Source organism: Linepithema humile, chromosome 4 (assembly GCF_040581485.1).
Source record: "Linepithema humile isolate Giens D197 chromosome 4, Lhum_UNIL_v1.0, whole genome shotgun sequence".
Lineage (NCBI taxonomy): Eukaryota > Metazoa > Arthropoda > Insecta > Hymenoptera > Formicidae > Linepithema > Linepithema humile.
In genome coordinates, this window is record NC_090131.1 from 16,009,479 (window position 1) to 16,033,284 (window position 23,806).

Below are 23,806 nucleotides of genomic sequence, written 5' to 3' on the forward strand. Positions count from 1 at the left end.
CTACGGCATTCTAAAGTCTGCGCATATATTTCTCGTTGGTCGGCTTGCTAAAGTCTTAGAGCGCTGGCGGTACACTTTTTGGCCGATCTTTATCTCAGGTTGACCCGATATTTTTTTGGTTTTCGCCTTCACGTGTATACCTGGCATTGAATATTGCACCGACACGAGGGGAGAGGCCTTGGGTGGTCCCCGTGCGGCCGAAATGTTAAGCAGGAAGAGCAAGATAAAGAGCAAGAGAGAGAAGGCCGCCGTCCCTATCGGGATCCCGAGATGCCTTTCGTACGTGGAATGTGGCCGATGTCTCTATCCGCTTCTTGCAACCGCCGCCATCGCGGGGACCACACGAATCGATAATTGCCTCTTTCGAAAAATTGCCCCCGCCTTTTCCACTTCGGACTGTTAAACGCCGCTTTTTAGCGGCGCGCGTCCGTACGCGCTTCGAATGCGCCCGTTCACGTAATGCCGCGCGCAAAATCTTAACCGGTTGCGGCTTGAGACCCTCGTGTATCTTTTTGAACGAGATTACCGTATTCGATCGAGTACAATGAACTCTATCGCACGCGATTGATCTAGTTTATTGCCAATTGTCATTACCGCCTTCATTGAAGCACTAATTCCTTGCAATCGGTATATAATTAGAAAATATTTACTTCAGAAATCTGGCCATGAGCAAAACTCGCTTTTACACGAATAACATTTTAAAAGACTCTTGTATTTTTCTATTTGTGCTGTTAGTTTTCAGAAAAATGTTCGCATATCAAGTGGGCATGAAAAACAATATATTTTAATTTGCATTTTGCTTAGAAGAAAAGAGCTGAGATTTGACGGTATAAAATTATCGCAATATGTTGGATCTCACAATATAGATTTATAACACCTCACTTTACTAATTGCTTCGTTAATGACTCAAAATCTCGCACATTCTTTACAAAATTAATCCCATGATTCATACACGATCCAGAGTGCCATACCAAATATGTAAATAATCTTAGTGACACATATGTGCGATGCTTATGAATTTCTTGCTATTTAAAACCTGCCGACACGAAGTATTAATATTAATTTATCGGTTTTTATCCGGAAAAATAGGGTGGAATTCTGAATTGTAACTGTAGCTGCGCTAAGCAGCGAAAGAGTCGACGACAATTTTTCGTGAAATACATGTGTGTACAGCAATAAGTACGCGTGTACTCGATCCATACCTACAGTACACAGTTTTGACCCCTGCCTTGAGAAACAATATCTCGTTTTTCATTCTACGGCGCTGCACACGTGTTCGTTGCGCGCAATTCTCGCGATTCTCCTCTTGTATTTCCATCGAAGTGATTATCGGACATGATGATGGGCATTACGCGTTGATGCGTGACTACGAGCGTAATGGCCAACCGCGATACGGAATTAGACTAATTTCCATAAGTAACGAGTTCTATATGTCAATCTTGTAGAAGTCGACAAGTATAGGATTCGTCACAGTGCGGCCTGCGCAATGTGCACTTTGTTTTCGGCGGAAAACGCGCGCGTTTCCTGCGAAGTAATGATCACATTGACTCATTAATTAAGCGGGACGTTTCACTTACATCTCTTTTTTTCTTGCGGACCATGCGACCGCGTACCTTTTCTGCGTAAACTCGGTCTAGTCATCACTTAATTTTCCTCTGTCGTAAACTTCAAACGTACGCACATTAATGCGCAGAAAATATGGTATTGTCGTCACGGATCTCGGTTGATTTCTTAAAATATGAAAACATCCATTTTATACGCGAGTAGCTACTTTCGAAAGCATGTCGCGGAAAAGATAGAACAGATAATAAAATTTCTAATTATTTCTCATTTTTATACGTATTATTCGCTTACAATAAATTTCAATACTTATTACTACGGTAGATAGTGAAAATATTTACCGTATCTTATTTCTAGAGAAATTGTTTGATATAAGTATTTTATACACACAAATCGTGATAAAATAATAATGATGAAAATAATTGCTGGAAAAATGCAAAAGAATTTTTTGTTATTTAAATGCTGCAATATTTTCTGAAAACAATGATTCAAAATTCAAGCGAAACCATTTATTGCGAAATATATTTTTATCTGAAAATTCCTCTACCTATTTTTTTTATGTATACCGATGTTATTCTTGCACTCTCATTAGGAAATCACGTACGTTCGAAGAAGGGGACATGCCGGCGCCGTATCACGTGCGATAAATAAAAAATGGTAGAGCAAGGTGCACAGAAATATATACATCTTACACGAGCGAAATGTAAAAGAAGTTTTGCGTGCGGATTAAATTTTTATTAAATTTTCAATTATCCGAGTTTCGGTTTTTTATTTCCACGATTGTATGAATTAAAAATGAACAATTGCACAGAAATTAAAATAATTTAATGATAAACATCTAAGTTTAACATACAAAATTGTTTTATTTATTTATACTAATATTACATAATTATTGATATAATTTTACAATTATTATTTGCTATAAAGGAGAAACTTCTATAGCTACTTTTTTTTAGGTGCTCAAACATGCCTGCGTTTTATTTACGTAATAAATTCACACAGTTTTTAATCGCGTTGTCATCTTTCCTTATATTGTTCCATCGTGTCACGAGCCTTCGCAAACGTGTGATCTTACGCAAAGTTGACGCACAAATCCGTGAGAGTGGTCACGTAGAGTATTTTTCAAATTAAAATGCATCTCTCAATACAATGTGTCACTATGTTTCTTCATTAATTTAAATGCGTAAACTTGATGTGCAAATAATGAAGTACTTGGGAACTAATCACATATACAACAATAAAAATATAAAAAAATATTCGTAGATTATTTCAACTTGTGAATTTTTACCCTTTTTTTTTTGTATTTTTATCATTAGAAGTTTTAGTTTTGGTAAATATTTTTAATTTTGTAGCAAAAACTAGATGCACCATTTGGAAAGCTATGAGAAATATATAATAAGAATAAGAGAATGTTATTTTAGAAATAATATTTCAGTATTAAATATTGATTACGCGTAGCAGACCTACAACAATAAAAATTCTTTGCATTGTTCAATACGCAGTCTTTACGAATTTACGTCGTTTTATTAACCTAGGTCGTTTAATATTGACAATTCCTCCAAGTCACGTCTCCGTGCCATATACCGCGTTACTTCATCAAAAATACCACGTGATTCTTATCGGTCATAATAAGTTATATCGGCACGGCTCTTTACTGATAGTCACGCATCAGAATTCTGTTGTACTAAAAAGTATTCTGTCATATCATGATGGCATAAGCAGCTCTGCATAAACGTTCTCTATTGACAAATGGCTGACGTGTAGCAGAAAATAAATATTTTTAGGTGTGCAGTGTATCTATTGAAAATTTGATTTTTAATAGATCATCTAAGCAAGCGAAGACTTGCCGATTCTATGCCACGCGCACTCGCAAAACACGTAAGCTTCTAACGAAGACAATTTGTCAGAAGTTGAATGCTTTTCTGCAAGGCTTTTATTTATAAATATCCCTTACAATCTCTAATGTGGGGAATTAGCGCAAGTTCAATCCGGAAGGAGCGTACTTTGTCACATTTATGACGCGATTGTCGATCTCTAAGCCGCAAACCACATTTTTTAACAAGAATCAAGTATGTGTGAAATATCTTGCGTAAATCTTGCTTCCGGCACTTGACCCCAAAAATTGAACGTGACGTATTTATCTGCGTCAAATGTAAGCACTTCCATTTATCGATAATTTTTTAATGAAACGATCAATAAAAAAAAAAACGTCGTAAATACATGATTAAAAACATATGAATTTAGAGGATATCAAAGATTTGTTCAAATAAAATTAATTAATTGAAAATTAGTCAAATACGGCGCTAAGAAAGATTTATGGAGAATCTATTTTGCTGTTTCATCATTGATTTCGTTTCCTGGTGCAATCGGTGGCACCAAAACCTGCAAACCTACTCGTGTGGTCCACTCACAGCGTGGTTTTCGAACACCTGCTGACGTAACTCGAATGCTATGTTGTACAACTCTATCCATAAGATTATCTAATATGGGCAAATTTTTTTTTTCAAATTTAGATTTATTTTTAATTTAAGTACCCAAGAACTTGGATTTTTGAATGGGCGAATTAAAAATTTTTTTATTTAATAAAAGTCCTAAAAATTAAGATAAAACGATTTTGTTTAACATATGAGTCCTCTATATTGCACCTAAATAATAATTAATAATAATGAACAGGATATTGATGGAAAAGTATATAACGTTTTGTTTCAATATCGTATTCGAAGTTATATAATTATTATACATTTGTTGAAGATCTTGCAACGCGCGTGTGTATGATTAATTTTATTATGATAACTAATTGGAAATCTCTTCGGAATGTTTCTAACCCTATAATTGACCGCATCCGCACCGCTAGGTCGGATTCCTTGAAGATATTTGTCAGTCATAATCCTATTGTGACGGGAAGACCCGACGCCTGTCCGGTTTTCTAGGAAAAATCTTTCAAAAGTACGAAGTACGAAGTTTCAAACGGCTTGTCATAGGCGCGGGTGCTTCCAACTTCGCCGGAGGTACGACATACGTAAGCATTTAGTAAGCATTCGAGAGTTAGTGAAAGGAAACGTCATCACTGACTTTAAGTGGGAGGCAAAAGAGGATACGGACGTAGTTTTGCGTGGGGAGAGCGCGCGCGTCGTAGTGGGAAAATCCGAAGCGCGAGAGGGGAACCTGGACCACACGTCCATTTCCAGACGGAAGTCTCCCGTTTTGTAAGAAAGTTTCATCAGCATTTGATAGACTTCACTCGATCGTAACAAGATATCTAACATGCGGCCGTAATAATTAATAAAAGCGATGACAAACGGCAAATGTAGATAATGATAGATATATCAATCCATATGCAAAACTCATTGATTATGATGGATATTCAGTGCAACGCGTCAGTTTATCAAACAGTATGCATCTCGACAAATCGCGATGTCTTCGCGCTTGTTGCAATGAGGTCGGCGAGACGACTAATTACTATCAACGTCATCGTCACTATTACGGACGTCGTTGTTATGTCTACGGAAAATACATACGGTATATACATGTCTGACGTAGGCACGGCGAAGGATCGCGACCCTAGAACGCCCGTTTATTAATGCCGTGAACTCTTCGCAAAACTCAACACTACGTAGAGGATTGTACGTATGAGATTCTCGACGACATACCGAGGATAACGAGCGGTGTCACGTCGTCTTCGACGACGGTGACAATTAGAAGAATCGCGCTTACCGCCGCGCTACTGACGCACACGTCCTCTCTACAGACGGAACGCTTCTATCCTATAATTATCTTCGTCGACAGATTCGTTTCATCTACAGCAATGTTTTAATACATTGCACTTTTCGCGGAGAACACGAATCGACTAACTACGTGTGTTCTGTGATAGGAGAAAAAAGCCATCGACATGTAATTACAATTCTAATACGAAATTAAACTGTTTACTTTCTTGCTCTGTAGAAAGTGAATACTTACACCTGTAAACATCGTGTTAAAATATTTTCTGCGTATGAAAAGTGCTTTGATTTGTCTGGCAAAATTGTGGATGTTATCCGATATAAGTCATAAAAATATATAAGTAAGGAATAGATTTAAAGATTGTGGAATTATTAACTTTGAAAACAAATTATTCTTGAATATTTTATATTTCTACGAAATTAAATTTAAACTTTTTAACGCTATATGCTGCTTATATCGAATAATGAAGCAAAAAACAGAAGTGTAAAAGATAGAAGAAACAATCATAGAATTAAGAAATAATTATCAGAAAATAAGAAAGAATAAGAAGCACATTTTTTACGATATGTAAAATCAAATGTTTGAAACTGCTTTAGCAAATTTCAATAGGCAAGAGCGAGAAGATTCAGCACCTATTCGTAATAGTGAAGATCGCCGAAGGTTCAGAGGCTGAAACTACAATGGCAGGTCGACCGTGAATCGACGCTTCGTTGGGTGACTAGCGCCTACTACGTGCATATGGTGGGGACCGGCGAAGTGGGAGCAGCAGCTCAAAAGCGGGGAGTTATGAATGAGTCGCGTAGTCCTGAACTGCCAGATATTCCGGCGGTGGGGAGCAGGAGACGCGTTGGAGGATCAGGTGGAGGGAAAAGACGATGGACGAAGGAGGTGACGGTGGCGGCGATGACGGTATGGAGAAGGAGAAAGAATAGAAGACGATAAATAATGAAGCGGCGCGGGTGCTCGAAGGAAGGGCGACGATGGTGGGAGGGATTGGCTGAAAGCGGGGTGCGGGCCACGTGCTTCGGTGGCTTTACAATCGTATATAGGCACAGGTCGACCGAGTGGCCAGTACCATACACTGACAGTCATACACGGGGGGCGCACGAGGTGATAGGAAGAGTGAAAGAGCCGGCGCCCGGACAGGAAGGAAGAGGGAGAAAAAACGAGAGAGTAGAAGGAGGAAGCAAGGGAACGAAAGAGAATACAATAGATAAGGACAGCGCGAGGCCGGCGAGAGCCGATCTACGTACGGCCAAAGCAGACGAACAGAAGTCCACTTCCATTCCCTTAGACAGCTTTACTCCTACTGTCACGGCGGGCGAACAGTTCACCTCTTCTTGCTCGCTCACATCCTATCCAGTTTGTTCGCCCGATTGACCACGCCTCTTTTCCGTCTCGGAGAGGTACAAGTGCTCAGCTGATTTTTTGACACTTCCTTGGGGACAAAACTTGCGAGCAGGTGGAGAAGAAATATCGCTCCGAGAGCGCGACGGTAAAGTGCAAGTGATAGGAGAATCAGCGATAGAAGTGGTGGTGGAAGGCACGAATTTCAAAGTGAGAAAGCCGTGGAAAGGGCGGGGGGGGAGGCACGTGGGCCACCCTTAACGGTGTACCCCTCTGATTCTTCCTCTACTTCTTGAGTACCCCCGCCACTTTGTCAAGCACCCACCTCCCTCTTTCTCTCGGAATCCCACAACCCCCCTATTCCCCCCTTCCCCTCGTATAAGAATCAGTGCATCGTGTGTGCCGGGATCAGTGCCAAACAGATTGTGATTCTGTGCGGACAGTTTTTCGAGTGTGACAACCCCTTGAGCGAGGTGACATATTGCGCGGCAATACAATTGGAGCGAGCGCACACGACGCACCATCCGCGGTATTCACGTATCTATACGTATAGTCGCGGCGCGTGCATCTATTGCTCATACATATACGTCGCTGACGCGAGGAGAGGCCGCGAGGGATACGTTCGCGTAACTCCCGCCTTAAAGTCCTATACGCGCTCGCGAGTGCCTGCGTGCGTTCGGAGTGATAGAGTGCTATGCGATGAGGAACGCAGAGATACTCATAAAGGAAGAACCGACGATGGAAATCATATTCAAAGAACGCGATCAGAGAACTACGCCTCACCGAGTCCTCGATGAAACCGCGCACAAGTATCAAATCTTATTGCCGGAAGCCAAAACTCAGACATCCAACAATTTTTACAAATACAATTACAACTTACAAAATTCCAACTACACACCGATACCGTATACCGTAGCGAAAACGGTGAGAACGAAGAGAAATGATTCTCGAAGACACTTGTCGCTCAATTCGCACCTCGACAATCGAAGAAGATGGTCGTATTGTACACCACGGGTCACCTTTATCACGCTGATATGTAAGTAGAAGTTACTATCGCACACAAATTTGACCGTCATAATAAATGTGACTAAAAATTGACATTGCAGATATATCGATTGTGCGAAATTAACACCATTTCCCGAAACATGAATCAATAAGTGAAACTTGCGTCGAAAGCCGCATATACAACAATTACACAAGCGACATTAATTGTCGGATGAAAGAAATATCTTCGTTATGTGTTCCTATACAGACAACATGCTACATCAATTGATTCGAGATTGCGATAATGTCGCAAAATAGCATTACGTAATTATTTTAACAATATTTCAGCTGTTGCAACGTGCAGTTCTATCTTTACCGCGTGGTCGTTGTCAACATAAAAGTTGCATCCTCTTTCCGGCTGCAAGAGGCTTTCTCCGAATTGATTTAGAAATCATATCAGGATTTGCTTCATTTGTATCAAGCCTGTCGCGTTTATATCTCTCGCTCGGTGTTAACCTTTCGTAACATCAACACGGAATAATATATATATATATATATATATAACTAACTCGTTTTTATCTGATGTAAACATTATATCTAGAATCTTTCTATCTCAATTTCTGTGTATTAAATACCTGCCTAGGTAATCGATCGCTATCTAGAATTATATCGGCTGATACTTGAAAATAAAGCTCAAAAGTCCTATTACTCGGCCGACATCGATAAACTAATAGCTTGATAATGACTCGTAAATCCGTACCCGGAGCGTATTATGACCTGACGGTAAAACCCGCGTGTGCTTCGAAACCTTAAACATTGAACGTCCCGTGACAAGTACCATTAGAAAACGCCGGGCTCCAAGTATACTCACCGGTCTACAAGTCTACTTGGTTCTGTTTTCTATAATCGCCAATGATAATTTTACGCTTTTTTACTTTAGCTCATAAAAATTGCAATTTTAACGTTTTCTTTTATAACGGTATACCATTCTTTGCATTCTTTCGTTAATTTACCTACATTTTTTGAGGATAATAAAATTTATTGCGTAATACTAAATAATACTTTTTAAAAGTTTCTTCATAAATGAACACATTGCCTTCGTACAGTCGCTTGTGATAAATTTTTAATATTTAATTTGGATTTTTCGAAATATACAATATTGAATATTTTCTTTCACGTGCGTTGGCGAGACAAAGCATGCGACGCATCGTTTATAAATGTAACATTTCGATATTACTTTATTTATTGTCACTCGTGTCATTCTCTCTTACCACTTTGACGTCATTTTCGTCGTATTAGTCATCCGCTTCGTAACGGTCCTCCTTATCGATTCCTCATTTACGGACGGGCAGATTTAAGTCGACACGCGTTTCATTCATCGTCTTATCTGCTTCTTCCAAATTCTCAATTAAATTCAAGACACATATTCGGAGCTCTAGATTTCCCGGAATGAATTCAAAACGCGGTACGTGCCAGGAGTGTCCTATATTTGCCTGCGGCCACCTGTTGAACAGTCGGGGTTCGCTACAGGTGGTTTTAAACCCTCTTGGCTTCCAAAAGTGCGGGTGCGCGGCACGTGCCGAAACATTATTGTGAACAAGGTGCTCAACGTATTATCACTCGTTGTTAAATCATTATTAATTATTGCACGAAACTTTCTACAACAAACCAGCATGTCGATGCGACTTCGCGTCAACAATGATAGGAAACTTGACGCGTTATCCTCTTGTGACAATGAGAAATTGACAGAGAATAATTTGCGATAAATTGACGAACACACATACGCGCGGCGCGTATCGCGACCTACCGCAACGCACTTCGGTCTGTGGACGCGAACGGAAGAAAAGGGAGTAGCGGGTCGGACGTAATGGGGTATAATTGTCACGAGCAATGCGAGGACAGTGCGTCATTACCGCATTTTTCATCGTCTTTCTTGCCGGCCGACAGCAGAGATGTGCTTTGCACCGGTGTTCACCGGCTTTGCGCGCCATACTTTTTTCAACGCGACCGCGGGTTCTTAGGAATTTCGATGGAACGCCGTCGTTAAACGTCGCCGTTGAGGTAGGCTCTCGCGACACCGACGATAATGCGCACACCGATATCGGCGTAAAGTATATAAAAAGATAAAACGGCACGGAGGAGCCAGCTGTCGAACATTTCGTGGATTAATATTCGCTGACAACGGCGAAAAAAAGGGATGCATAGTTAATTTGTTATAAAACGCGGAAAAATTGAGATATTTGTCGCGTAATGAAAGTAACACGCATTAATTATAATACATGGCGGACGATAGTTTCCCACTATATCAACGTACTTCTGCGAAAAATAACAAAGTCCGCGGCACGTAGTTCCTGGATTAAGTAAATGCGAGAGTAAGTTCTGAGCGGCAAGATCACACACGGCCGTTTGAATTTCTTTTCTCACATTGAACGAGAACTCGTCTGAAAGTATGCCTATATCATCGTATTCCTTTCTCCGCCGACGAATTTGACCGATCGTGGAAGACTAATCGCATAGCAATTAAACGTCCGCGGGAGGAAAAAAAGGAAGGCGGGGTAATTAAAGAAATAAGAGAAAGTAAATGACATCTTTGAGCGACAAGTAAGGAGATACGATCGTGGACACCGAGATCATTTACGTGGATCACTGCAAGCTTCGCGACGCGATAGAAATACTTGCAGTGCGAACGGCCGTTTCTCGAGACACGTACGTTTTTCGTATATGGGCGAAAAGTACATTGCAAGTACGCACGTGTTTCTTCTAACATCATTAGCGAAAAATTAATTGGACGCTTTCCGTCAGAATTGCCATCCCTTCGAAGATATTTCCTCCCCACTTTTTATTTCCGCGACGGGAATAAAGCGCAAAAAATAGCTAGATGCGTTAATCAATACCGTTATGTGTTGTTGCAAGTAATTAGGAAGAAATAAACCAGGACAACGTGCTCACGTATGATATACGCCGTCGTGTGACAGTCAAATATTATACACAGAGGAAAATTCACGCGATTCCGCTTCCTTATTTAACGCAGGCGATTGTGCGCGCGACCTATCTGTAATAAATCAAACGGTTAAACGCGTAATTAGCGCTTATTGAAACGTATCGGCGGTATCGTCATAGAAGTATGCCCGCGTCGAAAATTATGTCAACGTTGACCGTTGTTGGCCGACACGGTTTCTGCGTTGTCATCCTACGGGGCGCAAACTTCTCCGCGCGGCAAATTGCTCTCTCATCGCAACGTAGAACGCACTTAAGAGCCGCTCATTAATATGCGTTAAGTGTTCAAGGCGTCTCCCTACGCCCCGTCCCGCTCCCCGTTTTCTCCGCATCTCGCTCTTTCTCCGTCTGCATTTCTGTCTCCCTCCGTTCGTGCGGCGCGCTCGAACCGGCCACGCTGCATCGCGCGTTCATGCACATTAAAATTAAATTTGTTAGCGCCTATACGTGACACGACGCACCTCCGGTTTTTGGTCGCGCGCCTATTCATCTCGCCGAACGATAAGTCAATCCAATACTTGATATTGTCAGAACATCCCTGTTCCGATAAATATCGCGTTGTTAACGTTCAATTAGAAATTTTTTAAATGTGATAAGTATTGCCGAATGCTATTGTTAAATGATGATTAAGCCAATCAACGGAAAAACATATCTTTAGATGTATTTGAAAGTCCATTTAGATTCCGCGATTGAAAGATAAATTTCAACATAAAAAATTGAGCGACTGGTAAAATTTTAACTATCGTCCCCAAATTAACTCTAAATTTACACTGTGTTTCGCAGTGAACGCATCGTGTCCGTTCGATGCACGCACCGTTCGATTTTTGTGACTCCCTTCGAAATGATGACCGTGAAGAGGAGTGAAGGGGAGGGGACACGGATTAAATGCAGACAACGCATCGTATGCGGTAGCCTGCCGTCGTTATATATCCTCCAAATGCGTACGCGCAACTGTTGATGGTTTGTCGTCGTACCACTGCACGTGATCCGAGGCCCCTCATCAAGGGTCGTAACTCGCGTAATAATGCGACGACGAATTCGCGGGGACGTAATTCGACGAGCGGTGATCTTGAAACTGCCGGATGATCATAAGACGGCCCCGATCGAAATCTACCATTTAGGCGCTTACTATCGACGAGTGAATCCCCGAGGGTGAAAACAGACGGAGGGTAAAGAGGCAACAAGCCGGAAGCTCGATGATAATTTCACGCAGGCATCTCGCGGCTCTCACGTCATTGATTACCGCGGAGCATTGAGCTGTACCTTCGTCTTGTATTTTTTTTTTTTTTTAATACGACGATGATTCCGTTAATGATGCCCTTACACAAATTAGTCCTCGTCGCGAAATGGATTCCGCAGCGCTCATTCGGCGCAAATCTTCGGTGAGAAGATGCATTGCATTCGTTAACTTTCTATTCTGTATAATATGTATTAAAATACCACGATGATGATACAAAAATCAAGAAGAAAAGCGTCAGTCGCTCTAATTATTGCGATGGCGTAAATGAAAGACTCCATCGTGGTATCGATTCTTATTTCATCCACGAAACATTGATTTAAATTTGTATATAAAGATTTTTTAATGAACTAGTCATTAACATAATGCCTAATAATACGAATTAAATCGCAATTTTATATCGTAAATGATAATTTAATAATTAAGATCATTAAAACAACTTCTATCACGACCGTCTTTCTTTTCAGGGCTTTGCTTAGCAGTATTATACATAATACCAATATTATCGGTGCAAAGTGCCCCGATAATGACTCTCGAAGACAGAATGTCGAGCGCACCGCAAAAATGGGTGAATCCTTGTGGGCTCGCTGCCGAGACGGTGACCTATGACGGCGATTCTTCGACGGACGTTGTTCAGTTGCAGGATGATCAGCTCTTGCAACAAGTAGTGGTTCAAGCGAAGACGGCGTTGTCGCACGCTAAACTGTTTCGCGACAATTACGTGAGTAATCGAATGTATTATATTTCGCACAATTTCGCATTGTCGTCCTCTTGAAAAATCTTGAGACCACTCACGCAATCAATTTACGTGCAATATTGGTGGCTCAAACGAGAGATTAAACTTATCAACCGAACTGCTGTTTAGTGTGATTAGCAATTATCAGCGGCTTCGATAATTATTAGTAAGACTTTTAGAAGGGAAATCAGATAGAGTGAGAGAACTTCGAGCGGAAGGCGGTTATAGTAGTATTTCCGGTCGTCCGGACATCGATCGTAGTTCTACGAGGCACACATAAACCTTGGAGAAAGATCTCGATCTTGTGACTTGCACCGCTAATCGAAAACGCGTTCTCACTTCGATCCTTCGGTTTTGTCTGTTGTTTAGAAAAATATTAATGTGTAAGAGAATTAGCATAATAGATTAGATCTAAATTTATAAAATGTTTTCCAAGTCCGATGGAGATTTCAATATAATACATTAAATAAAAAAATATTGATATTATACTGAACAATTTGTAAATTATTTATTCCAGTTATTATTGTTACGAGGAAAGTTGCATTCGAATTCTGGAAGTAGTACATAATCGATCTTACGATAGAAACGTACGACCGCGAGAAATTTTTGTTTCGAAAGAATTCTCCCGACCAATCGTACCTTATTATCTCTAGCCAAGGACAATAAATCACGCACCAGACCCGAGCGGTTCCTCAAGGTTCTTCTCTAGGAGCGATCCAAAAAAAGAGACCGACTTTAAAACCGCAAGGGCAAAGGCGATGTTTCGCATGCGAAATTTTTTTCTCCTTTCATAAGAAGATTATCCGACAGCTTTATGTGCAGTCCAATTGAGAGACGCGGATTCCACTTTTCGTCTTTGCATGTCTCAAAATTATACGGCAGCGTGTAAGAAGAAATTTAGTCTTTTCGAAAAAGCAAGGCAGAAGAGAGCGCCAGTCATTAGCGCTTAAACGGCTGCGCTTTGCGCATAAATAATGGTATCCAGAAATAAACACCCGTGATTGATCGTCGAACAACATCAGTTAGGATCAGACAAAGACCCTTCTTCGCTCGCACAAACGGTGTTTACCTAGGCGAAGCGAGTATATGACCGAGTAAATTAGCATTCGTCGCGTGCACATCGAGAAAGGGTATTTGTGCCTCTCCGCATTATAGGGTCCGTTTCGCCTCGGGGCCCCGCGACCGAAGGCGGCTAGAAAGCGTTCCCGTTACATCATCGCACGGCGGATACCGGATACCGGTGTTTTCCAAGTCAGCGCATAATTCGATATCGTACGGGCCGCGGCTCGGCTCCCTACCCTTGGACGAGGAAAGACAATAAATTGCACACGTATAAACGCCTGACGACATATAACGGACGGCGTGGAGAAGCGGTGAAGTCATAGTTGAGTAAGACGACAGAGAAGAGTCGGGTTCTTCTCGTCGTCGCGAATATAAAGTCGAGCGGCCGAGACTGAGAAACTCGGGAGGAGTTCTCTCCCTCCGCTGATATCGACCCGCGGCGACACACTGTCTGGTGTTTCAGTCACTTCACCTTCTAACATTCGTTATCGGTTCAGCGTAGACTGCCTGCTGAGAGACGAGTAGATTAGCCAGGAATACCGAGAACTACGGAAGTCTCATGACCGATGTATCTCGCGGCGCGAGCGCGAAGAGAAGCCGGCGACGGACTCCCGCGATCTCTCCGCAATCGGAGAATGAATGTTTCACAAAGCTTCCGGGATGATTGAGAATTTTTAAAGCGCAATCGCGGATTTTATCCCGTATTTATCCGCCGCACTTTTTGCTCTTCTTATTTATTGCATCTCGGACCTCCTTTTCCTCATCGCCGTGACGTATGACGCGGTTCATCGTACGTTCTTCCATATCACTCGCGTAAATAACTTATAAGTCGAGTTCTGCGGTTCGCCGCGATCGCGCGCGACGGACGACGCTTGCGTGCACAGACGCCGGCGTACGTGAAGGAATCGGATAAAATATCGGAAGCGGTGGATTCCAATAAATCAGAATCGGAAGCTGCCCCTCTCCACCGCGGATACGCCACACTGACACGCCGCCTGCATACTAAAACTCAGACCGGATATACAACCTGCCAGTGCATGTACTCGCCTCAATACATACGACACATATCTCTTTAGCACGATACACTGCTGCGTGTCGACGTCTATTCGCGTCGCTCCTTCGCGCGATGACATATTTTCCGATCGCGCCGTGACCGCCACAATCGTAAATTCTTAAATCCCACAAGATTGCAAAAAAAATTCACATAACTGTCTCGAGATGAATTCAATACGATTTTTCTGTATGGAAAAAAATCTAACAATCTACCAAAAAGAAAAAAGAAAAAAAACTAATACGGTGTTAAAAATTATCAATGGAATTTAAAAATCATCGTCAGAATTTCACTGAAATCAAGAAATTCTATCTTCATCTTCGATCGTTTCTCTCTTTTCGCTTCGTTCATGGGACGCGTCAAACTCGCGAGCTGTTCGAAATCGGTCCTCGAAGCCGTCACACCGAAATTTTATAACTTCTAATAAGCGGTGCAGCGCGGTGAAGCCGTGCTAGAAGAACGACTGAAAGGCTAATTGATTTTGACGGGTCCTCAGCAGCGCCACGCGGAGACCATACCTATTCTTGCCATCCGACTTCCTGCCGGCTTCCAGCCTGGTTTTACGATTATTTGAACCCGAGTCGACGAGACTTTTACGAGGCACAAAAGACCCACGTCATAGATTTGCTCGTCGCCAGTGGTTGTTAGCGACTTAGTTAACTTCCCTTCATTCTTTTCTACAAATTTTTATCCTACCTTTTTTGTTCCGCTTTACCTTTTATTTCTTCTCATTTCCGCTGTTGGTATTTTTCACTATTTATTTTCACATCTCAGCGGGAAAACTGAAAATTTACGAGCTTCACAGTGTGAAAAAAATCACCGATGATTTTCAAACTTTGTGACTTTGCAAACCGTTCTTTTGTGTCACGTTAAAACGAAAATTATCGAGGTATCGATTCCCGAATGAGAGCCATCACGTGAATGTAACCAACACATCATAAAACGCAATGATGAAAACGAGTTCTTTTCGGCACCTGAAAGAAAAAAAGGCGGACGCGGGTTTAGCGGCGAATTCTCTACGCATAGGTCTTGTTAATGTATTTATTAAGCAGATTGCTTACACCAAATTATCGTAAAATTTCGTTTAATCACCCATCAAGTATCTCTCGCATTATGCATACCTGTACACTCGGAGAACTCTGCCATAGATATAATTATTGGTATCATTAGCAGAATAACGGCGGATGACGCAATTGGCGGCCGACCACCGTGCGCATTTAATATTTCTCGATACGAAGTGTGATGGGTCGGAAAGATATCTTTGTATCCTCCTAGTGGCTTTCGTAACGATCGGGGCGTGAGAAGGACCGATCATCGATCGGCGCGCGAGTGCCCGCAGGTACACGAGATCGAACATGCCATAACGAGGGAATGGATTTAATGAATGACTACCGCGATGCCGCCTTTCTACGGGCTACCCTCGCGAGCCACGAATTTCCGCCGCCGTCGTGCCTACGAACGTCCGTTCGTTGTCACGTATACTTATTTTCCACAGGCGTACCGCTATTTTCGTTCATCAACCTGCGAGTTTGTAAACTTGTTTTCCCGCCGCGGCATCGTATGCGTTCTAGATAGAGCAGCGACTTCGGGGATATATGATTTATCAAGCCACGCAACACGTGGTTCCTGGCAGTATAGTTCTCAGGAATGTTGTTTGCGATCGAAGGTATTATCGTGCACGCAGGTTGTGAGGGTAGTATCGCGCGATGATTATTTCCATTCCAAACTCGAGATAGTGATGCACGCAATGCGTTATCTGTTGCGCGTTATAAACAATTGCTGCAAGATGCGAGATTGATGACGCTAAATCATCTTTTCGCGCGCAAACATCTCTAGTGAATGCGCATTCACGTGAAATATGAATAACGGAATTTTTATTAACACGGTTGTTTGATCCTTCGTACCATATCGCGATTGTTTGTCATGATAAGAGGGCAACGACCTTACGGCTCATAAGTTCACAGATCTGAAGCGTTCGTTTATTGCGAAGTATATATGCGAAAGTGATATGTAAAGAAATACGCGACAATTGAATTACGTAACAGATGATGAAGTATATACATTATTCTATGATAACATTTTGCTAATCGTCTGGAGAATTATTCGTGTCAAGTAGATGCATTAGAATAGTCTGCTATATTAAACCGCATTGCGATATAAAAACTAGAGTGACTCCTATGTTACGCAAACTATAGCACGCGTTTCTGTGGTCTCTATGTCTCTCGGCACTTCCCGACTCGGTGGATGATTCATAATGACTCGTTCGACGTAAGCGATCCCCCGGCGAGAGACGTTTAGCGTGTCTCGGCCCGGCGCCCGAATTTCCAAGTATTTTCTGGGTAAAGGACTAAGCTGGTTTTCGTCAGCTGACCCATCCCGGTATTCCCGAAAAGTCAGCCGCCGCCGCCGCCGCCGTCGCCGCCGGTGCTCAAGGCACGCGCGCATTGAGAGGTGCCGGCCAAGCGCCGAGCGTTACTCACGCAGCGGTTCGCACGGCCGGTTGCATTTTCATCGTACCAGGAACGAGGGATATCGGGAGACTGATCGCGTACGAGGTGTGTTGCACGGCGTATAATCGGTGACTAAACTCGCTGACACCCAGTGGCGTCGTTCCCGCTGTTTCACGAGCTGTGCACGAGCAATTAACGCGAGCGCATCGATGTACGCGCCGTTGCCGGCACAATTGACGAATACCTCGAAATACAATGAGAGCAATGCGGTGCAACTAGTCCGCGATCCTTTCACGAAGCAGCAATGTGAAGCGACGAGTTACGTGACGAGATGCATCGCCGTCAAGACGCGGTAGCGCGAACTGTCGCGGCACACGCATCGCATTCTTTTGCTGACGATTGTTTTCTGAAGAAAAGGAAAATGTGATATTATTATAAAAATTAAATATTATCAATTGAACAAACAACTTGCACTTAAATAACTGACAGGTAGCAGCCGTAAACGCATGCGTATCACGTCACGTATTGCTTCATGCACTCCTTAATCTACTCTCGTGCGCGGGAACGAATATGAGAGACACGCAAAACAACGTTGAAATAACGCGACACCCACGCGGAATAATTTTTCTTAAATTTCCGCGAGACTGCGCGCGCTAAGAGGACGACGATGCGGAAACTTGATAGTCCCGCGCATCTTTCTTCGACGCCGCGGCTCCTTTTTCGAGCGAGGCAACACGCATCTAATCGCGCCCACGTTTTTCTTCTTTGATTTTGCAGGTCAGACGGACTTTCAAGATGGAGTTCGACGACATGCACGCGACGTGGAAGGATAGCCATTACGATTGGCTACCTGGGCTGAATGAGATACCTAAACATTTGGGGGAGAAGCTGGATCAAAAGTATCTTGATACGTTAGAGGTGCGTATCATTGATAACGTTGGCTCATGTCGGTTTCACTTATCCATGTGTCGCTAATAATCTACAACAGTAACTTCTGAGAAATTTTTTTCTTTTTTTTTTTTGCGAAGCGTCACGCGATATGAATTATATGTACGAATAACGCATAATTACGAATAAATGATCAATAATGTGTTCGATTTTCAGCTCGACAAGGCTCTCCTCGATGCATATGAATATATGCAGAAGTACGCGGTGGGCTTGGAACAGATAGTTTGGGACCAGGAGGAGCATCATCTCGAGTTTCACAAGCAGTTCCAGGATACCGAGTACGAGCTTCGAACGGTGAGTTTATTTTCGAGATCAAATCCGTTATCTTCCCGAGTAATTACGACGAGCCCGCGAGTTTCCGATTTGTCACTCTTCTATAGCGCGTGGAATAAAAAAAAAGAACCGCTGCGCGCAACTTTCACAATAGCTCCGGCGCAATTAGCCTGAATTATTCTTTCTCTTGTGGCTACAAACGCGATAAAAAGCGTTTTGCCAAGTTTTACGAGCGTTTTACGTAGAGGTTGAAACGTTAAGAATCGGCGCTGAAAGGCGAAACTGCTATTTTATCGACCATTCCGACGAATGGCTTTCGGCACGCACAAGTTCCTATCGTAGTTCCTGCGGTTTTTTTGCTTATTTTCGATCACCGGTTTTTTTTTCGAAAAGATGAACTCTGAAAGATCACTGCCAAGAACAGTCACCGCCCATTGAAGATTACTAGCAATGCTTATCTTGATTTTTGTATTTACGAGTTATATTGGTCGACATTTTCATATTGTTTTAAATTTAGATGAATAATTAGATTGAGAAAACTAAGTAATTCCACTGATACTGATACTGATATTCTTCAGTGCATTTTTATTACGATGCTCATTAAATTTTCACTAAAAAAATACGCCTGTGCGTTTAAGCGTTCAAAACATTTTTAATAACCTGATGTTTCTATTTTTTTTTCAGGTTCTTTGCGAGCTGCAGGTCGCTTTAGTGGAGCGCGGAGTAATGTCGCGGCAGGACGTCACCCGAGATGCCATGTCGTCCGAGTACCGAGCGATGTCGTCTTCCTCAACGTTTCGCAATCTGCGGGACTGGCTAATCTTTCGTGACTACATGAACGGCCTCGAGTACGTGGAGCAAATATTCGAGTATCTACGTAAACACTTGCCGATGCAATCTTAAGGATGGCAAGACGGAAGCCGGAAAAGGGTTACAATCAGGCGACGATTCGTCATTCCACATCTCACGAAATTGGCGCAACCGTATCTGGATGCTCTACTCTCCTAGATGATGAGGGTGATAGAGATCTCTTTTCCTCGCTGATACAATTGATCGTATTATCGCGAGGGAATTACTTTAACGATATGGTTTCCGCAACAAGGATTGGGCTATCCGTCGGTATCGATGACGAGGATCGATCCACGTTGTCGAACCGGCGGATATATCGCGACAAATCGCGGTGTCGTGTCCATATCAAGGTTCTGTGATGGCTCCTAAGCCATCATCGAACTTCGTCCATCATTCACCTTCGACACTTCCTGATAGAACTTCGATGTGATAGGACAGTATGACGGACAGAAGAAAGACAAGGATAAAGAGTCGTGTGGTTACCGGCCCGTTGGCTTTCGTCGTTGTAGTTCGCGATCACACGTAATCTCAAGCACACTCATCTATCACATATACCATGGCTTCACGCGAAGATGCACCATATATTTGATTTCACAAACAAGAAAGAATGTAAGAATGAGATCCGACTCAACCGTCCAATGTTCAACGCAAATAATTGTCGAAACAATAACGTTCTAAAAACTTTATGTTTTTATCCTCGATACACTTTATTTTCGACATTTTATTAGCGCCTTACGTTGAACACGACCACGGTTTAATCTACCAGTGACGACTTGAGACTCTTGATATACTTTTTCATACAAATAAGTTGATGACAATCATCTACTACTATACACACAAGGTATATACAGGATTAGAGCAATCGATGAAAGAGCTCTAGAAAATCTCAAGCCGCTTAGTGTAATTGTCTACAAATGTTTTTACTTTCTGAAGTCGTGGAATTTTGGACATGTGGACATTTATTACGTAAGGTTACGCATTTTTATTTGTGCTGCATGCGTAAAGCAGTTATGAACTGAGAAAGAAATAGTTAGTAGGAAAGAATCCAATCATAGTTTCATGCATTTATAATCAAATGCAATGTTTTGGATCTCGTCGTAATTTGTATCTCTCGTCAACAAGAGAAAATCGTGCGTACGTATTACGTTGTACACGCGACAAAAATCTCACGACGGCACATTGAAAAGGTATCTTCGTGAGCGATTCATGCTCCATAATCTTATATAATAATTTATTGACTAATTATAATATTAGCATATTTTCATATTTATTCAGATTATTTATTTTATTTTTATAAAGATTTTTACACTCCGATTACTTGTACAGGTTGGCATGAAAGTCAGGAAGGGACTTGAACACTCATACCTTTTTCATTTTACTAATTTTTCTGATCTTCTCTTTTTACAGATTTAAAGAGATTAATCCGTGGAAAATTAATCATGAAAAACAATTAGCCGGAATTGATAAAGTTAGAAATTACGATCTTTTTGAAAGAAACAATTTTCTATACATGGTTTAATTATATTTTTTTGAGTTTCATTTATTTTAATTATTGCTTTAACAAATTAAAATAAACTTAGAAGCAATAGAAATTCAATTTACGAGATGAAATTCTATAGTCTTGGTTCGATGCTCAATTGTGTTTATTCGTCATTATTTTGCAAGGATATAAATCTGTAAAATTAAAGTCCGAAAAAATATGAATGTTTTAAATCTTTCCGTGATTTTTGCGCCATTCTGTATTTAAAGAATCTAGTTGAGCTTAAAAGTGCCTATGAAAGAGAGGTGGATATATCACAATTGATAACTCCGATTACACGTGCGATTATTTTTTGCTCGTATACATGGAGTTTATCACGATATCAACTCTCATAGTGCAAAAAGAGAAAGATGCAACGAACGCGACAAACGTTAATTCATGTCGCGTGTCGCGTTGCTGCTGCTTCTCTTCTCGTACCTTGACGTACCTTCGCAGGATATGAGTACTCTAATCAGAAACTTGACGAGGCTCGTTAATTTTGATATTTAACTCGCAAACGGGATCCTTTTAACTTTATATTTTACTTGATACTATTCTTTTTAAAAAATATTCTTTTGCGTGATTTTTTTTATACTGATTTTTTTTTTTTTTTTTTTTTTTAACACGCGAGACTGTTGAAGACTATTGGCAACAGGGTGTTGTCGCATGAAGATTTATTCTCTTCATCGATTTAAATTTATAGTTTTAAAATTCCATAAATGATGCTATTTTATGACTGCTGATATATATTTTTTAAACGTGTAATGTATATTTTTATATATATCGTGATTCATCAATTTATTTTTATAAATTTTTAGAAGAAATCACAAACTGATACGCCCTACACCAGCAGTCTTCAAAATTAATACCGGAAGAATTTTTTGGTACTTATGACTCATCGCGTTGCCATCTATTCCTAAAGATCGGTCACGATAGAAAGTCACTTTGCGATCGTTTACGAACAAAAATGCATCGAGATATGCATTATCATACTTAATTTTCACATCGACAGCGATTCTCGAAAGCTTATCATAAATCATATGTACAAATGCGAGGTTCATAATTATCATCGACGCAGTTTTAATGTGTAAATCGTTATTTATATACGCACACGCATATTGTATTTTTTTTTCATATCATCGCGTCTGTGATATGCATCTTAGAACATCCCTCAGGCGACTAATTGTCCATTACCGGATCAATCCATGCTTGCTTCCGTTTTGACAAAAAGGGAGACAGAGTCACCATTTCTATCTTGATTTTATTATTTAGTAATTTATATCGGCTATTTTCTTAATATAATATGATATTGTTTTATAGATGACATTCTTTTTATGACATTCAGATTTCGTATCGCGTAATAAATCAATCATTTTAGAAATATTTTTAAAGGCTGACGATATATGAAAAATTTGTTTTATCGATTTTCAAAAAGTCATTTTTATCTGAAAATAACGCAATAGCGCTGTGAGATTTGAGCGTCGATTAATATGATGTTGCTTCCTAAGAATAGATCGGATATCTTTCGTGCGCTTTCAATTCGGTCTCTCTGTCTCTTTCCATTATGATTTATACAACTGTAGAAATGTATGGAACGCAGAATTAAATAACGATGCGAGAAGCTAAGTACGGTCTGTAAACGTTTCGATTGATTGTAAAACTAAATTCTTCTGATAACTGTAGGAGTATCGTGGACCGTAAACTAAAATTTTAGTAGAATAAGTGCGTTCCATATGTCGCGATAAATTAAAAGTAAATCAATTAGCGCGGTCGCTTCACATATATGCATTGTACATAACACACCTAATAATATACTATAATTTAGTAATAAATTGAGAATTATAGTTATGTGTGGATATGTAATAGGAATCGGGTTTCTCATCTTAGAATGCCCGCTCTGTTGTATCGTATTAAACCAAAGACCGTACAAATACATTTCGTCGTTATTATTTCAATGTTGCCTTTTCCGCCTCCATCCTTTTCAATCCTTTTCAATAAAAACAAAGAAAAAGAAAAAAATATTTTGAAATGCGTTATGAAAAAAAGACAGTCTACGTAAAAGTCTACGTGAAAAAATATAATTATAATTAAAATAATATATTTATACGATAATTCTCTTCTTTGCTCTTCAAAAATATAATCTTCCAATTGTATATGTACTTTGTGCAAATTTCCACTATTTACTCTCGAACAAGCGTATTAACGAAGCGATTCTCCGATCATCGGCGCGTGTTGCCTGGGCATTCAGCTCGGACATTCCTACTTGAACAAGCGGGATTTGTCTTTTCCCATGATCAGTGTCCGATGCCGTGTCCCCGGAGCTGTCGACGTCGTCGGTGTTTGAGAGGAAACGCGTAAGTACATGATCACCGGCCCGGGTACGGCTCTGTCCCAAGCCGCCGTGTTTGCGCACGCTGTTAGCTCGTTGTCATCGTTCGCCCAACTTACTTTCTCATAAGGATTTCCACTCCTCTCGCACTGATCCTGTGTTTAACGATCCCTGCCCGCCTTCTCTTTCGTGTCCCCGTCCAGGTGGTCTCGCGAGCACCGCCAAGGTGTCAATGTTTTGCCTAGCCATTAAGATCGTTAGCCCATCTTCCTACGCTACGTTTGACGGCCGACGAGCGATACGATTCTCGAATTCTATAAGAAGGCGGGATAATTGCCCGGCGTCGAAGAGAAGTTATATTTTTCGTCCAACATTTCGACTCGAAAAAGAAGCTGTCTCCTTTTTGCTGTGAGATTATTTTCGGGAAATAATTTTTTTTTTTTCGGAAATATCATTTCTCGCAACATCTTGCAACGTGAAATTACTATAATGATATAAATTATACCGATTACAGCGATTCCAACGTGAATAAACGTAATAAATACGTTTAATTAATAAATACTGGCTGCAAAGTTCAGAAATACTTTTGGATAATTAACAAAACGTAGTCAGCGAGTATCGACAGTGGTCGATGAATCGCCTACGATGAAATCCGAGAGGTCCGGTGCATGCATACCACCGGACCTACAAGAGAGCGTCAAAGAAGAATGGCCCGCCAGTGTCTTCGCCGGTGGCGAGGCAGGT

At 41.2% G+C, this 23,806-nt stretch overlaps 1 protein-coding gene across 6 annotated transcripts in view; it reads left to right on the forward strand.

Annotated features, from left to right (window-relative positions):
- LOC105672299 (uncharacterized) overlaps nt 1–22,668 on the forward strand; it is a 175,248-nt gene extending 152,580 nt beyond the window's left edge. For 4 of the 6 annotated variants that reach the window (XM_067353329.1, XM_067353327.1, XM_067353328.1 and 1 more), the window contains 4 exons: nt 12,313–12,566; nt 17,922–18,062; nt 18,249–18,386; nt 19,050–22,668. In XM_067353329.1, the coding sequence (XP_067209430.1) occupies nt 12,372–12,566; nt 17,922–18,062; nt 18,249–18,386; nt 19,050–19,268 (693 nt within the window). In that variant the 5' untranslated portion in view covers nt 12,313–12,371 and the 3' untranslated portion in view covers nt 19,269–22,668. Of the gene's footprint in view, nt 1–5,876; nt 7,664–12,312; nt 12,567–17,921; nt 18,063–18,248; nt 18,387–19,049 lie in introns of all 6 variants that reach the window. The other 2 variants (XM_067353325.1, XM_067353324.1) reach the window with 1 other exon arrangement.
- The last annotated feature ends 1,138 nt before the right edge of the window (nt 22,669–23,806 follow it).